A 17,738-nucleotide genomic window follows, 5' to 3' on the forward strand; every position below is an offset into this window, starting at 1 on the left:
GCTCTGAGCCAGCATTCACGCTAACACTGGGTGGCAACCGGACTCTGCAGCCTGGCCCTTCCCCTCCTGCCCGGGAAGCCAGCGCTGACCATGGACACCCCATCCCTGGGCCCGCATCTTCAGCGTGGCCCCCAGAAGGACCAGAACAGTGGAGCAGAACCACCTGGGCCTCCCCGCAACAGCTCTCTGCTCTGCTCTCCAGTTAACGGCCGGAGCCGCAGGCATACTAAACGGATGAGGCCGCTGACTGATGACCTCTGACAAGACCTGCTCAGGAGCCACTTCTAAACAGAACTGCACTCTGCAGGTGGATGTCATCTCCTACCTGATGATGGGTGTCATCAAACATTTCAGCAACAGGGGTGCGGCTTCTTTCCACCACCTGCTGATGGCAGAGTCTGAGACAGAATGAGAAAAGGGGGCATGTTAGCAGAGCAAACCGTGAGCCAGAAGCCCCTACCCTCCTTCCCACCACACACACACATACACACACACACACACAGAGAGAGAGAAAGAGAGAGGGAGAGAGAGAGACTAAGTGCTGCGGCCACTCCACAGGCCCCTGGGACTCAGTCCTGGGGTGCAGCTCACCTGGCCAGGTGAGACCAAATGCAGCATCTGAATAACTGGGAGCAAAGAGTGTCACTTGCACCCTGATTCCATCCAGGCCACCCCCCTTGCCCAAGGTTCACGTGACACACAAACTGTGCGTGAGCTCCAGGGGCTGCAGGGGGAGTGGGGGCGGGTCAGGCCTGGCCAGCCACAGGGTGAGTGATAATAAAGTTACAATAACACAGCTCCCAAATTGGTCCCTCAGTTAGGACCACATGGTAGTCAACTGTTGCTGTTCAAGCTTCTAATTTCCACAATACTTACGTTTTAAAATGAATTATGCATGTAAAAACCAGAATCAGGGCAAGAGAGAAGGGGGGGGTGTAGGAAAAGGAGACTGAACACAAGGAAGGAAGAAACCAAAAAAGGCCCGGAATTGGTGAGGGTTTTGAAAACCTTAAAAGCAGAGCAGGCCTATGAAACATCCCCCAACTCAGAGGCTCAGATGCTGAGAAGGCCGTTGCAAGGGCTCCTTCCCTCCACAGAGCTCCTGGCCTTCTTCGGGAGGAGCCCTAAGCCCCCTAACCAAGCCCCAACGGGCAGCTGCGGCCACAACCCTGCAGATGGCCAGCGGCCCCAACCCTGCAGATGGCCAGTGGCCCCGTGCCCTGCCCTTCTGACCCCATAGCCACTCCTGCATGCAACACTTCTTCCCGGAGTCACAGCCCAGCTCAAATGTGCCTTCCCTGGAAGCAAGTCCCTGAGGGAAAGGCCTGGGTGGGGCAGGGTGGCCCAGTGAGGTTTCAGCACCCAAGTGGTTGGAGCCTGCAGCCCGGGCAGCCGCGTGGCCACCACCATGACAGACCCGCTCCCCGCAGAGCTCAGCCTGGCAGCCTTCATTGCACTGGCCCTATCATTGGTGGTTAGACCTCCCTCTGTGAGACTGACTGGGCTCCCTGCACGTGAGCTGGATAAGACAGAAGCCCCCGTTCACCTAGGACACAGCGAGACACAGGCCCCCAAATTCCACTCTGTGCCTCATCACAGATCCATCGTAACAAAATACATGTTATGCAACCCAGGTGCAGCTCCTCCCCCTCCCCCAGACCTCCGTCCTCCCACCACCAGGTTGAGCCCTCGGATGGCCCCCCTGAGAACAGCTGGCCTTGGGGGGCACATCCTTCGATCTATCACCCACTCACTCCACTCCTCCCCCTGCCGCCGCACATCCGGGTACTCAGCCTTGTCTACACCACCCTGCAAAGGAAAAACCCAGTTTCCTGACCCCTAACATGCTTGGTGGTTTCCTGGTCACACTTCTCTCCAATGCAGAAGTCCCCTCCCAGCTCCCCCACAATAATTCTTCCTGATAGAGCCTCTTCTTACTAAGTCTGATTTAGTTTTACTTTTGACAACCAACTGCAAACGACTTGAAGCTCAAAACACTTGGGCCTGATGCAGAGTTGAGACCTCTGGTTTCCACCATCCTGAGGACTCACAAGGTTCCGTAAGGTCCCACCAGTTCAGGGGCTGTTCAGGTGGGCAAGAGAAACGGGGGGGAAGCAACATCAAAGGAAAATCACAGCACTCACATGTGCCCAATGTCCCACACACTGAGGAAAACTCAGCCATTCCTTGGAAGCAACAAACACTGCACACAGGACCTTCTGCTTAAGCTGACACCCCTCCAAGGGGTGGGCAGGGCTCCGAGAGCCATCTAAAGCATGACACACAGTGTTCCAGGACCCCTGCTCCCCATGCCCCTGCAGGGAGACAAATGTCCAGCAGGAACACTCCCACTATCACCACCACCACCAAATGCTAGCCCTCATGCTCCAGGGGGGTCACCACTGAGCTGGTCACTGCTCTCCTGAAAGCTAAAGACTCTTCTCTAAACATGCTGCAACCGAATGTGTGAAATGAAACGTTCTTCTCACTGGTAGTCAGAAAAATACAAATCAACACGAGATGCCATTCTCCCCCTACAGAACTAAGGAAGGAAAAATGCTAAGGCTCAGTGGTGGTGAGGAGGTGTGAGCCCTCCCACTGTCTAGCTACCGGTAAGGAGGAGAAAACAGGGATGGGTATCCACACAGAGAAGGTCTCATCCAGCAGACGCTCACCAGTATAAAGCTGAAGAGACCCCCCCAAAGACAGGATTCAATAAATGCGGGCATAGAAAGGACCAGACTGCACCGAAGAGTGGGTCTGCATCACTCTGCACACATGACCCTGAGCAGACTGCTGTGGTTCGCAGTCATACATACCTCCTCAGCCAGCCAAGGAGGGTGCATGAGGCATGTGGACACACGAGGAAAGCACTCAAAATAAACCTCTAAGCATGGCATTCATCTGCGTTTTTCTCCTACCCTGGAGAGAGGCACAGGGATAGAAACCACGGTGGATGAACCCCAGAGAAAGTCCTGGGTGGGTCTGGGATCAGCATTTCTTCAGTAACACATCAATTAACACATCAGATCTGACAGAAGGGGAGGGTGTGTTTTAGCAAATCACTCTTCCTAGCAGCTGAATAAGCTCGGATCCGGTTAGGAAGGGACACCCTCGGGCTTCGCTGGGACCCGAACTGCAGAGCAAGGCGCTGGGATCACACACACCCCACCTGGGACATTGTCTGCGTAGCCAAAGGGAAATGCATAGAAGTCGCTCGGCACCACTGGGCTACAGATCCTTGAACCCTGACTTCCCGTGAATATAGGTGCTGGACATCCCACTACCTTCCCTCCACAATTCAGATACAGTGCCATAATTCCTCACAAATAAGATTGTTCACATTTGTCATTTATGGTGGGAAAACCTGCAAAGCTGGTTTCTGCAGACGAGTGGGGACTCTGAGGGAAGGGATCCCTGACACTTCCTTCATGACAACACTGATGTGTCCAGCAACAAGCAACCATCTGATAGGATGTGGAAACGCTGCAAACCCCTGTGATAAGAGAGCTGTTTTTTCTTCACAAGATAGGTTTTTCTTTCTACAATGATGGAAAGTCTTACATTTGAAGGAGAATGCACCCAAGTATCAGTCGACAGGAAACAACAAAAGCCGATCATGCAAAACCAAAGGCCAGTGACACCTTGAATTGAAAGCTGTCCGTGCCCATTTCCAAAAGCACCAGGATCCCTCCTGAGTTGAAAATCTTGACAGCAGCCATCTTTCACCCAACAATCCAGTCCTCTTAGTGGACAGAAGCTCGTCTCTGTTCAACGGGGTTACTCTGGGTATTTCCACAATAATGCCTTGACATTTTTCTTTCTGCTCAAGGTCACAACCACCTGCCTCTTGTGGTTGGTTTCAGACAGCAGGGAGTGGCCTCTCCCCACATGCTGAGGGAGTGGGAAAAGCCAGGGTCACCAGAGTGAGCGCCCCACGAGGGAGACCGACCTCGCTAGAGGCCAGGTTCAACCTTCACACGTGGAGGTTGTGCTGTAGGCCTGCTGGGAACACGGGGTGCCAGGGAGTCCTCAGCCCCCTGGGAACAGGCTGAGTCTGGTCCTGGCCATTACACTCCGTGGGTGAGGGTCCTGCTCTCTGCTCAGAGAACGCTGACAAATACTAAGCAAGCCCGTTGGCACCGACTGTATGGAATTTCCTTCTTTACTCGGTGTATTTCTGCTCTTGGCCCTATGCCCTCTCCACAGCTGTAAACATCTGGCTTGCTCAACACAGCACCGGACATGTGATAATTAACCAACACACATTGACTGGCCTGGCAGGGCACAGAGCACCAGCCTAGAAAGATGACTTCTTTTCAAAATATCGCCAAAGAGCCCCCCAAAAGGACTACGAAAGTCCACACGTGAGGCACCCACTCACCCTCCATGACCAGATTCTCATCTGCATCCCATGAAGGACAGATAGGAGGAGGCACAGGAGACCACTGGAAACCAGCACTGCCCAGTCAGAAGGGCTGGCAGCTTAGTCAAGGGTAGCATGGTCGTTAAAAGATCATTTTTTAAAAATGATTGTGTGTTAAAAACGCTATTTAATAACTCATTATTCATGAGATGTTACAATGCCTTCAAAGAAGTCAAAGAACCACAAAATTATACGGGGTTGGCTAAGGGAGGGGGGCGTGACTGGTTAGTGGTCCGGGGGTTCTTTCTGGGGTGATGAAAAGGTCTCAGCACTAGACACAGGTGGTGGTTTCAAACACCTGTGTATGTACTAAATGCCACTGAGCAGTTCACTCTACTGTGGTTAATTTCATGTGAACTTCAGCTCAATTAAAAGAAAATACAGAATAAAGGAATGCTGAATTTCCAACAGGCACAAAACTGGCTTTTTCTGTGGCAGAAAGTCAACTGCTCGGCCACTGGACAGAATTCATTTGCCCGTCTAGAGCGAGGATTGTCTGTATGGCTGTCAGTTCTGTACAACTTACAGGGCTCTACCATGACACACAAGCCCCAGAGGTCCCCACATTCCATGCAAAGACTGCTCATTCCGAAGTCCAAAGCGGACCGAAGGGAGGGCAGAACTGTGAGATTTAGGAGGGAAGCGGGCTCGGGACCAGGCCGTGGTGCAGAGTGAGACGCAGAGTGAAGTGGTCCCCACTCCTGCATTTCTAGAGGGAAGCGGGGGAAGGTGGGAGAGCTGGGGAACTGGCAGCTGCAGCTTCGCCCCTGACAGAGAGTAAGGGATGGAGGTCCTGGAGCATCACTGTCCAGGGAGAGGTCCCGCCGTGTCTTAGCTGCCCCTCCCAGGCTGTGGGATGTTCCCAGCACCACTGGAGCCCACACACACAACGCTGAATGACATGAACAAAAAAGGACCCCCCCCCGACTCAAACGAGAAACCGTTGTGATCACTTAGCTCTGGGCTCGACACAGCCTTGAAAATGAGGAACCAGGATGCCCACCCTCTTTCAGAAATGCCTTTTCTCTCTGCCAAACTGGAGTTCTTTCCAGGGTTCCTCGAACATCTCTAACAACTCCTAACGTCAGAGAGAGGGGGCTGCCTCGGGCATTTTCCTTCTTTAAAAAAAGAAAAAAAAACTGCTCTAAGAAGCCACCCACATTTACCCCAGGTCTGCACACACCACAAGATCCCCTCCAGCCTGCACGAGCCTGCTCGGACACAGTGATACCAAGCAAACCACACGCCTCAGAGGTCAGAGCCCTGACCGCACTCAAGGGGCACACGCTCACCGGAGAGGACACCCAGGGACTCAGGGAAGTGTTCTGACATATCTGTTGTCACAGCAGAATAAAGACGTTTCCAGGTTAGCTTCCCACGGCCCCTTGGACGTGTACTACAGCCAAACAAAAGAATAACCAATAAAGACAGGCTTGGCCTTCTGGAAATAGAGGACTCAACCTACCTGGGCATCAGAGCAAATCCAGGAATGATGGCAACGATCATCCCAAAGTGGCGCAGGAGTATGAGACATCTGAGGGAAAGGAAGGATTGACAGCCTGGGGATCATCTGTTACCCCACTCCCCACTCTACCAGAAAAAAAAACCATTAGAAACCCCAGGAAAAATCTCCTACGTTAGCATAAATATGGGAGGAAAGGTCATGGTTTTAAGCGGTCAGTGAGAAAAATGGGTCCATTTAATCTTAAAACTAGAATTTTTTTCCCTTAAATTTCTCATAGTCATCACAGGATCATGGCATTGAGTTTGTAAAGAATGAAATGTCATTTTAGCACAACTCTTAACCGGGCATTAAATAATATTGATACATCATAATGTAAATGCTGGTTGTGGATTTTCAACTTTTAGAACCAGTCTGTGATAAGAAAGGTTTGATTGCTGTTTACTTCAAGATATGAATGATGACAGTCTTGATGCTCTTAAAGGAAGAAGTGTAGCTCACCCCAAGGTGAGCTGTGGAAGGGCGGGGGAGAGGTGTGTGATGGCTTCAATATCAGTGAGGAATTGAGATGCAGAGTCAGCTTAGTGGAGCAGGGAATTTATATTCTGTATACTTAAATTCATAAATAATTAGTAAAAAGACTAAGTATTGAGAGGGACAGGTGAAGATTACTGATGATGAACTAAACTTCAATGTTTAAATCAAGGAAAATCAATAGATATCATGTAAAGTTATTAAATCTAGAAGCTTAAATATAAGTTTATTACTTGGGGATAGAGACACAACGATCAGAGGCGCAAAAAACAAGAACAGTCAGAAGTTCTCTTCTGGGGAATGGGCTCAGGGTGTGCAGGAAGGGCGCAAACGCATACATTCTTCTGTACTAGTGTGCACCTTTTGAGAAGACAAAACAGTTAAAAGTACTTCCTAATCTAGTACTTCACTAATCCAGACCTGTTAGGAAGTCTTACTAAAGAGAGTTAACAATTTAAAGAATTGTTTGAACTGTGATAACGACCTTAGGAAATAAAGCAGTATGAGAGCGTCTGCCCTCCTCTTAACTCTGTAAACCGAGGCATCCCTCTGGACAACAGGAACAATAAAATCAGATGAGCAGCTCTCTTCTCTATTATTAAACCTAACACTTTTTTCCTCCTGGAAGTATCTCTGCTTCTGTACTGTTCATTGTGTAGAACAGAAGTGAACTCAGCTCACTTCTATTTCAATAGATTTGAAATTCAGCTTGGAATCTGGTAGACTAAGTACGGGAATGACACAAATATCTTACCATAGTAAAACCCTGGCACTGGAGTGAGGACGGGCTGCAGGATTTTTTTCTAACACTGAGTTCCAAGCATCACATAGACATTTAACTGGTCCTCTCAAGTGGACTCACCAGTGGAAGTCTGTTTGCGATCCTAGTGTTGTACGTTTTCTACTCAGAACATAAACCCATGCTGGAGTGACCCAGGAGAACATGTGGGTTACCTCAAACACAAACGCTGTGCAGTCACTTCAACAAAACCAAGGGTCTCCAGCACTCAGGGAAGATGCCTGTTGCCATGACTACTCACCTCCTTCGTACCTTTTAAGTGGCACTGGCCAGTCTTGCTATCCCTCCTCAAGCAGATTTCTCACTGGGGCCTTCCTATGCGACTGTTTCCAGAAGCTCTGTTCCCCCTCATGCTGGCAGAAACCACCCCCAAGACAGGCAGCTGGCCCACGGGCCCGTCTGCCAACCCCTGAGGTGCTAACTAGGAATGTGGACTCTGAACTAGACCACCTAGATACGAATCTCAGCTCCCCCACTAATTGTGGGATGTAGTTTTCTTATTTTTAATATGAAGATAATGGAAGTACCAGGGCCACAGTGTTCTTTGAGGATTAAATATGGTCAAGCATGTAAAATACTTGAGAACAGTGCCTGGCCCAGGCAGTGGCTCTTTAAGGTCAGCTACTGGAATAGGGCACAAGGGGCTGTTCAACTTACTCTCATGTGCTGAGTCACCATGCAGAGAGCACTGGAGGCCGTGTCCATGCTCAGCAGGGGCAGTGCAGTCCTACTGTATGTGAGGAGTGGGGAGACCGTGGCAGGTTCTGGTGCCTCTTATAAATGATCCCACTGTTCCCAGGTAACCTCTCCAGGGTTAGGAATATAACACTACATGAAACTGTTTCTATTAGAAAATAGATTGGATACAAATTGTCTCCGTTTATACTAAATGACATAGAAACGTAACTAATGTAACTCTAAGGTTGACAACTATTATACATACAGATCACCCTTTAAAGATGTTTCAAATAACTAATGCATTTTGATAACATTCTGCAAGAATCTATTTACAGAACTAAGTAATAAGCAGTTTGTTGAACAGTAAGAACTAAGCGGAATATAAACATGAAATATTTTTATTTTTCTCCAGTTACTGTGTTCAAACTGAGCTTTAAAACATCTCCTTTTTCTTTTATTAGTTCACTTCTTGACTGATCCCATCACTTCCTAGATACCTTTGGTTATTCATGAGAGAACCACTCCCCTCAGTTTAGCCCAGTTTGAAGCTTCAGTCTCATGTCCAATCTAGAAGTGTACCCTTTTCTATTTCCAGCCATACCGGAGTAAGAGAGACCAGATTTGCCCTTCTACCTTGAATAACTACAAAACTGAAAATATAAATGAAACAACTTTTTTCAGAGACTAGATACACACAGTACAGGTCTATGATCCTGAGAGAAAATAACCAAACAAGCAAAGTTCTAAAGTTACAGCTTTCTGCCTAGAGGCCTTTTCTAGACAACAGGGTGACAAAGGGAAACCCAAGCACTTTGAGATGGTCTCTCTGGGGATGCAGCAGATTCAATATGTGAGATACACTCTAGGAGAGAAAGTGGTTACACAGAACAATAGTTGCAGAAACTTGCACAGTGGTGACCTTGAGTTTGTTGCTTAGTTTAAGACATATTCACATAGAGTAAAACTCGACAAGGCTACATGAGGAATGACCAGGTAAACTGTAAGGAGACTTATTCCCAGACTTCACACAAGAGAGACTGGGAAAAGCTGCGAATTTTGAGTAGCAGAGTCGAGACGCTTTGTAGGACACAATGGAAATTAAGCAGATATCCAGCATGATTATGCTAGCAGGGCCAGAATTAACCTTACAATGATGAGTTCTCTAAACCTGCCCTAACAAAGCTTAACAACAAGCCTAATGAGGGTCCACCTGCATTGCCAAAGAACTTAACTGTCTGTGGTCCACAGCCCAACGTGCTGTAAAGGAATATAGCAGAATACAGTATACAACACAGTCAAATAATGTCTAGTAATCAATCCAAAACTCATACACAAAATGAAGCAGAAACATGGGACGGAGGGGGAAAAGCAGTGACTAGAAACAGATACAACAGACATGATGGAATTTGCAGGAAAAGACTTCAAAATGCCTGTTTATATTTGTGCTCAAGGATTTTTAAAATAAAGAATGCACATAAGGAGAGAACTAGAAAGTGTAAAAGAGAACCATCTGGAACTTCTAAGTCTACCTTTTAGACAGCTAAAAGTTAGTCTCTGAAATGAAAAAATTGCTGGGTGAAATTAACTGCAGACTAGATACTGCAGAAGAAGAGTTCAGTGCATTTGAAGACACAAAAGTAGAAACTGCCAAAATCAAAGCACAGAGAAAAACTGGGGCAGTATCAGGTGGTCTAATATATTATAATTAAGGTCTCAATGCTCACAGTCGAGGAAGGGGGAAGAAAACATATACAACAAAACAAAACAAAACACCTGTCCTGTACAGTTAGTTCCGCAACAGCTCGGGCCCCGGCCTGGGCAGAAGCTCATCCTTTGAAGGCAAACGCCTCTAATCCTCAGACTCCAGGAGATCCGGAAGCGCCAGAGTGTCGAGGGGCCGGGGATGGGAGGGCGGGGGGCACATCTGCACGTGTGCAGCCCTAGGTCCCTATGCATCTTCTGTGCAAGCGTGGTCCCACAGGGGCCCTGTTGCACACACACGCAGGCTTTGCTCACAGGTTCTAGAACTGCGTCCCAGCAACAGGCCAGTGTGCACCTGACCTTTGGCGGAGCTGGCAGCTAAAGGACAGTGCTCAGAGTCCAGCTCTCCATCCAAGGACCGACCGTACCCAAGTGCTCTATGGGCAGTTACCTGGGCAGACCCTGCCCCTCAGCCCCGTCCCAGGCACTGGGGGGCCGGCAGCTGCCGCGAGGGCTCTGCCTCCTCCAGCCTGCTCCCTGCGATCACCAACTTCCCCGGGCCTGTTCGCGTCACCCAGCTGTCCATGAGCTGCTGGCCACTTGCAGGCCAGCCTACAAGTATACAGCGACTTTGTATCCAGGCTTTGTCACAGCAATTCAGAGAAGATACCCCATGATCCCTCAGACCCTGCGCTCCTTTCTGGCTCTATCTGCAGGCGAGGCCATCGGAGGAACGCGGTGCTGTGTGCTCAGACCTCCACGATGGCCTGAAGCTTAGCGTCTTCAGTGGGCACAGCCACTGTCTGTGTGGTGCAGGAACAGCCACTCACCCCTAAGCTTCCCACAACACCCAGGTGTGCCCTGGACTCGTGCACGGAGATGGTGTGGAGTGCCTTGCTCAGAGTGGGAAAGGGATGGCCAAGCAGGAGAAAGAGCCGACAATCACAGAGAAGAAGGAAGACCAGAGGAGCCCGGATGGCACTGGGGGTGCACAATCTGAAATGGGCACCTGTGCGTCCAGAGAGGCCTCTCTTCTTTCCTGCCGAGGCCTGGGTATCTACAGAGAAACCTCCACGCCAAGAGATCAGAAGACAGATCCATCGAGAAACCCCAGACCTCTTGTATGAACTCCTGCCCCCAAAGAAATGCCATCAGGAGATCGGACAGCTCCACCCAAGGTTTCTCACCAGTGCAGAGGAAGAGGGGTCCCACACACACCTGGCTGCTCCCGAAGTCCTCAAAGAAAGGGAGGGAGGAGAGCCCTCAGCTTCCCTCCCCAGCTCCAATGGCCTCCCAGCAGAAGAACCGGCCTGACATGGATGCAGATGCAACGAGAGGGCAGAAAGGAACCTGGAGGAACACATCTGATGGTCCCTGGACCCGAAGATGCGGGTTTCCTCTGCTGCCACACAGGCGACGGGAGCCACTGAGGCTGCCCACACCCTTGTACCGGGTTTACCAGTCACCACGGAAGACCTAGACATGGAGAAGGAAGCAGCGTTCCCGAGCATCAACAGCACACTACGGGGTGAGACCCAGGCAGTCCTGGCTCCACCTGCTCCGGACACTGAGGTCACCCCCAAGGACACCATTCCACCCTCCCAACATCTCCTCTTGGGGGCTCCCCCTACTGCCAGTGGGAGCATCTTCCCATCTATGCAGGCTCTGCAGATGTCCCCCAGTGACAGCATGGCCTTAGTCACCCCTGCTCTGGACACTGGGGTCACCCCCATGGACACCACTCCACCCTCCCAGCCTCGCCTCTTGAGGCTCTCCCTATCTCCAGTGGCAGCATCTTCCAACCTATGCAGGCCCTGCAGACTTCTGCCAGTGACAGCATGGCCTAAGTCCTCTTCACCACCGGCCTGTCTGCACTCAGGTTTTATGGGCCCAACCTGACTCTGAAACTTCCTGTTAACACTGGAACCTCTGCCCAGCCCATCTTTCCAGCACCTCATGGGCAGCAGCATGGAGCCACCGCCTCTGACAGCTCTCCCCAGTGTGGAAAACGGGCAGCTGCAGCCCCAACCTGAGACCCTCTCTCTGCTCCAGGTCCGCTAGCCTTGGGCGCCCCGACACAAGTATCTTCTGACGCTTCATCAACCACAAAGCCCACCCTGGGCGCTCGCGCCAGCACCCAGCCCACCTCTGCTGCCACCTCAACTGTGTTCCCCCTGGCTCCGCAGTTGCCACCTACATGCCTAGCGATGTGACCAGGGCTGGACCCAACAGTTGGTGGCACTGCTCAACAGGTCACAGATCAAACCCAGCCCCCTTCAGGCTTGGGGTCTCGGCAGCATCTAAAGGCTGCAGGAGCCAAGTGGCTGACCTACAGCTGTGCCACCTCTTTGAGCTCTCAGCATTACAGGAGGAACAATGGGAAACCGAGCACCACACACTGCCATGGGGGAAGCGTGGGCCCGAACACCTGGGGCCCTCCTCACCAGAGCACCCCCATGCTGACCACCAGACCCAGCACTAAGCAGCAGCCTAGATTTTGAGGCACTGCTGCCCACATCTTTAGTCCCATCCCCAGGGGCACACCCAGGCAGAGCCCCTTTACTTCCAGCTGAGCGCCCGGCACCACTCCCAGCAAGGCTGCCTTTAGGGGCATGTCTGTCCTGGCCTCTGCTAGCAGCCCTGTCTCTGCAGCAGGCACAGCAAAGAGAAGCCTTGCTGTTAGGGCCCCCTCATCACCTGTCCAGGGCTTGGCTGGACACAAAACTGTTGGGCCATCCACCAAGTCATCTTTCTCCAGGTTGGGATCCACTCCCTTGGAGTCTAAGAGGCGAACAATGGCCTGAACTGATAACTTTGGGAGTTCCAATCAGTGTCCATCTTCCTCCCAGGCTGGACCTTGTGCAGGCCCCATTTCGATGTGAAACACAAGTCTGGTCCTAATGTCTAGAATCCCGGAGCTCCCTGCCTGCTATCTTGTCCCCAAAGGTGGCTGATTTGAGTCTGTTTTCTGATCCCAGTGGTCAGAGTCCTCAGGACAGTAGACAAAGGCCCTTGTCCTGTCCCCTCCGGTCCTAGAGCAAGAAGGACACCCCTGTTGCCTACAGTGGACTCCTCCCCCTCCCCATTCTCCTCCCAGAACCCTAGTGTCATCTTCATAACTTACAAAAAAGTTTTGTTCTTCTTCTTTCACCTTAAAAAAAGGCCAAAACTTTTCTGAATTTGGTAAAAACTAAGCCCTAATGCTTTAAGACATTTACTATACAGAGTAAGTTAACTTCTACCCTATGCATCTAAGAGCAAAGCACTGCCATTGAGACATTTAAAAATACTTATGCATTTCACTTTCCTTTAGCTTTCTTCTCTCACAAAACCCTACTTTAAAATGGCTACTAATCACTTTAAAAAATTAAATGTTAATAAACCAGTAGGGAAGATAGAATGAAATACTAAAAATGCTCAATCCCAAAGAAAAGAACAGGTCCTTGATAAGAAAGATAGAAAATAAATATCAAAATAGTCAATTTTAACCTAAACATAATGGGTAATTATATTAAATGTACAATTTTCTGCGGAATTAAAAAAAAGAGATTGGTCTGAAAAGGAAGACTCAATTGCATACTGTTGATGAGCCATACTTCAACTATAAAGATACAGATGTGTTAAAACTATAAGGACGGAAGGAAATATGAACACTAACAATAAGTAAGAAAGTGGGAAGAGCTGTATTAATACTGGAAAACGAGGTTTCAGAGCAAGGAATAATGTCCCTGTGATAAAGAGGGACACAGTATAATAACAAAAGAGAAAAGAGTGGATTCATCAGGAAGGCATCATCTCAAATGGGCATGCTACTATAATAACAGAACTTAAAATACTTGGAAGTGGAAATTCTCAAAACGAAAAGGAGAAACAAATAAATCCACTGCTAACTCTAGCTCTTAGTAAGGCATCAGCGGGTTAAGTTGACACTTTCTTTTCTGTTATCTGGACTGATAATGAAGAGACTGCATCACAGTGCTGGAGATCTGGTTTTTCTCCTAACTAGCTTTGTGCATCTACAGCTTTCTACCAAAACAGACCTAAAAGGGAACACGTGCACACAGGGTTCCCACATAGTCTGTCACATGATCAAAGTTTCCCTTAAATCTCAATTTATTTTACAATTTCATGTAGAGTTTGCAATCTAGCCTATACAATATTTATATTAAACCACATATGCCTTTTAAGTTACCTAAGAATAACATATTAAAGGGGGGGGGAGTCTTACCTCTTTCATTAATTAGTGGGCGAGATGTGATTTCACTTCCCATAGCTACATACCTAAGATAGTCACGGCTGGGTTATAAGAAGATTCTATGCTCAATCTTTTAAGGAACTGCCAGGCTGTTTCCAAAGTGGCTGAAACATTTTACACATTCCCACTAGTAGACTATGAGGGTTCCAATTTATCTCCCAGTGAAGGCACCAGGGGGCCTCCAAGAGCCTCCACTACAGATATTTTAAAGGGAAGGACAAAATCCAGTAGAGCTCAAAGAACTTTAGCAGTAGGGCCAAGAGCAGAGCTAGAGGGAGCAAGCATCATCTCAAATTTAGCTTAAACTCCTTCTTCTCTGTCCCCACTGTGGGCCTGGGCTTTTCATGAACAGAAATGGTCTCGCCCCCACAGCCACTGGAGCAAGAGGTGCATGGTCTAAAAGCATAAATGAGTACCCAATCCCTTCTTCAAAAACTCATATTTCTCCCTATGTGGGAAACTTATGGGCCTCCTATATACTGGAGCCATATACTGGAGATATGTGCCACATCTTCTCTTCCTGGACCATTTCTTCTCAGAGGCCTCAGCACACTTCAGTCTAGTTCCTTCTGGGAGGAAGCTGGGGAACAAGGCAGGGAGGTGCTTGTTCCAAGCCCCCACCCTCCTAGGAGATCCAGGAAGGGATAAACAGTGGCTTGGTGAGGAAACCCCAAATCTTCCTACATAGCTTGAAAAGATAGACCCTTCATTCTGTGAATGACTGGGCCCAACCACACGCTAGACTTTCAATGCCTCTAAGAGATTGTGTGGATTTGATAGAGAACAATTGTTTGCTTCTTTCCACCATTTTAAAAGAGAAGTTGACTGACTTTGTTCATTTCCATATGGAAGAGAACCAGCACTGCTTAGAATAAAGAGGTGCCATTTTGTCTTCATTTTGACACTCAGAACACACCATCCACACACACCTGAGTATACACGTGCACGTGTGCACACATGTGCACACACAAGCAAACATGACTTCCCTTGTGGCTTTTAGCTCTTGCTCTGGGAGATGTAGCTAAGGCCAAGAGGCTTTATTGGAAACATGGTGCTAATACCCCAGTCCCCATCTCCAGGTGGTCCCAGGTTACCACCACCAAAGCTGAACCAGGGTCCACTCAAAGTTTAGACACCTCTAGTTGAGGTATTGAGGCCAATGACCCAACTATCCTTCCATCCATCCACCCGAGATTTTCTAATTCTCCAAAACTGAAAACTCTTTAATTTTCTTCCATGGAAATCCCCTTGAGCCAACAAGGCCTTTGGGGCAGGAGAAGTTGACCCTGCATCATCCCTCAATGTCCAAGGCAAAGGGACATGGCCGGTCTTGGCTGAACACAGAGAAGATGTGTGGCAGTGGGGCAGTGGTGATTAGACAGAGGAGCCATGGCTAAAGATACAGTGCCCTGGACGGGATAAAAGGGGAGATGCTCCACAAGGGATTTTTAGGGCAATGAAATTATGCTGTATGATACTACAGTGATGGCTACGTGTCATTATGCATTTGTCAAAACCCATAGAATGTACGACATCAAGAGTGAATCCTAAAGTAAACTACGGACTTTGGTTGATAATAATGTGCCCATGTTGGTTCATCGATTGTGCCAAACATGCCACACTGATGAATGATGTTGATAGTAGGGGACTATATATGTGTGGGTGGGGAGGGCTATATGCGAACTCTGTATTTTCTGCTCAATTCTGTTGTGAACCTGAAACTGCTCTAAAAGAATAAAGTCTATTAAAACATTGTTTTTAAAAAACCAAGCATTGTTAACCACCATTTACTAAATACTAATAAAGCACAATATAGATTAAACTTATATTAAATATCATCAACCTGCAGAAAAACAGCTATCATCTGGACCCACGATTATAATTCCAGTATTGTACTTGGACCTTAAGAAAGGAAAAAAAATTACACTAAGAGAACTTGACATTTCACCTGATAGACTTAAGTAACGTAAGTCAACAACAGTGATAGAAAGTTACCAGATCTAAATCACCTTCAGGCTAGGAAAAATTCTTTCCGCATTTAAAAAAAAAAAAAAAACTTTCAACTGACATGTCATGAAACTAAGGACTTTCTTCAGTACACATTTAACTGTTAATTTCTTCTAAGGGCCCAAGGACGTGACGGGCAATTCCCAGCCTCACACAATGGGACCTGGTGACTGGCACGCTTACCAGCAGGTGCACAGCAATCACACCTACGCCTGAGAAGCGATGCTGCGGGCAGTACCACCTTTCCATTACCTTCTAGGACCTTCTTTCCTTTAGACCCGACCTAATGTAATTTCCTTTATGTCTCCTAAGCCTCTGAGTTCAAGGGAATCTTCACAGCTCTATACAGTGAAGCCCTCTGTTCCTGAAGAGAATGAAAATATTCAACTTTTTCCCTTTTTTTTTTTTTTAAGAATTTTAAGTAGTCTTTGTACTTAGCTAGCATACTTGGTAAAACATTCCCTCTATGCATTTCTAAAATTATGACCATTCAAATTCCAATACGTTTCTGAAATAAATTTGCTTGTAAGAGTAAAATACACTAAATTTCCCAAATTATTAGTAACACTAAGGAAAACAGGGAGTAATGAAAAGGGCTCTGGCAATGGAAACGGGATCTCAGTCTACAATCTCAAGCCTGACTCTTTAGTTGTGCGACCTCAGGAACCGGCTTCACCTCGAAATACTTTCTCATCTCACAGAGAGCACTGCCCTTCCCTCTCTGCAAGGTGGCTGTTCAGGTAACATGAGGTAACAGTACCTAGCACAGTACCTGACACGCAGTGTTCAGAAACGGTTTGCTTCCTTCATTCAACACAAAAGACACACTCACATGAAGGTTTAGGTATAAGGGAGCCTACACTTTCACAACTCTCCGTCACCATAAATTACGACAGGTAATTGGTTCTAATAAAACAACAACAACGACAACGACAACGACGACGACAACAACAACAACAACAACAACAACAACAACACAGTCACCCTCATTCCACGAACGCTTCTGAGGGATCTGGAGCCAGAAGAGGGAGCCTGCATGTGGTTCTCCAAGAACTCCAGCAGGGCTGCATACATACTGAGCACTAAAGCAGTAACAGGGGAAGTCCACAGTCATTGTGCTAAAACATCTGGATGCCTTTATGCTAGTAAGGGAGCTCACGCGCAGTAAAACGGGGGAAAAACTAAAATTAGGCCCAACACCAAATGACTCCTGAAGAAATTAAGACAGCGATGCTAACTTATCCTTCCTGAAACGCCAATAGCACCATCTCCAAACCCATTTAAAAACTTCGAGAGTGAAACATTCCACACCAACACTGGTGCCGCTTCATGCTTTATAGAAAGCCTGCGCAGGAGAGAATCCCCGGCACCACGAACATGCTGAACCGAAGCCGTCTGCGGAAAACGCAGGCGAGAGGGGCAAACAAGATGATGATTTTGGGGTCGAGCGCACACACCGCTGCGAAACGCCTCGCAGACCACGGCGGCCGCCCCGAGCATCTGAAGGATTTCGCGGCTTCACAATCAGACATCAAGGGAGGGCCGCGAGGCCAGCACCCGGCGGTGGGGTGGGGCGGTTCCTGACATGGGGGTCCGTGCCTACCGGGGTCCTATGCTCCACTCCCACCCACCCCCTCTCGCGCCCAGCGAGGGCCGACCCGGGAAGCGCCGCGAGCAACGCCCCAGCACGAGCGGCCAGGCCCCGCCCGAGGCCTCGGCGCGCGGATGGCGGACAGCCCGCCTGGAGTCGAGGTCGACGCCAGGCCCGGGTTAGGCTCGCGGGGCCGGGGCCGGGGCCGGGGCCGCAGCTGCGACAGCCGAGGCCGGGCGGGGGCCCGCGCGGGCGGGCGAGGCTGGCACGCGGGGCGCGGACACT

General features: G+C 48.9%; 1 protein-coding gene across 26 annotated transcripts in view; it reads right to left on the reverse strand.

The window, feature by feature from the left end:
- Nucleotides 1–17,738, reverse strand: part of LOC123612664 (uncharacterized) — a 71,644-nt gene that overhangs the window by 8,400 nt on the left and 45,506 nt on the right. For 14 of the 26 annotated variants that reach the window (XR_012506699.1, XR_012506697.1, XR_012506703.1 and 11 more), the window contains one exon: nucleotides 326–398. Coding sequence is in view for 15 of the 26 variants with exons in the window: in XM_074362967.1 (XP_074219068.1) it covers nucleotides 326–398 (73 nt within the window). In the remaining 11 variants the exon portion in view is untranslated. Of the gene's footprint in view, nucleotides 1–325; nucleotides 399–5,891; nucleotides 17,736–17,738 lie in introns of those variants that run through there. The other 12 variants (XM_074362964.1, XM_074362963.1, XM_074362961.1 and 9 more) reach the window with 8 other exon arrangements.

The sequence above is a fragment of the Camelus bactrianus genome, chromosome 4 (genome assembly GCF_048773025.1).
Source record: "Camelus bactrianus isolate YW-2024 breed Bactrian camel chromosome 4, ASM4877302v1, whole genome shotgun sequence".
Lineage (NCBI taxonomy): Eukaryota > Metazoa > Chordata > Mammalia > Artiodactyla > Camelidae > Camelus > Camelus bactrianus.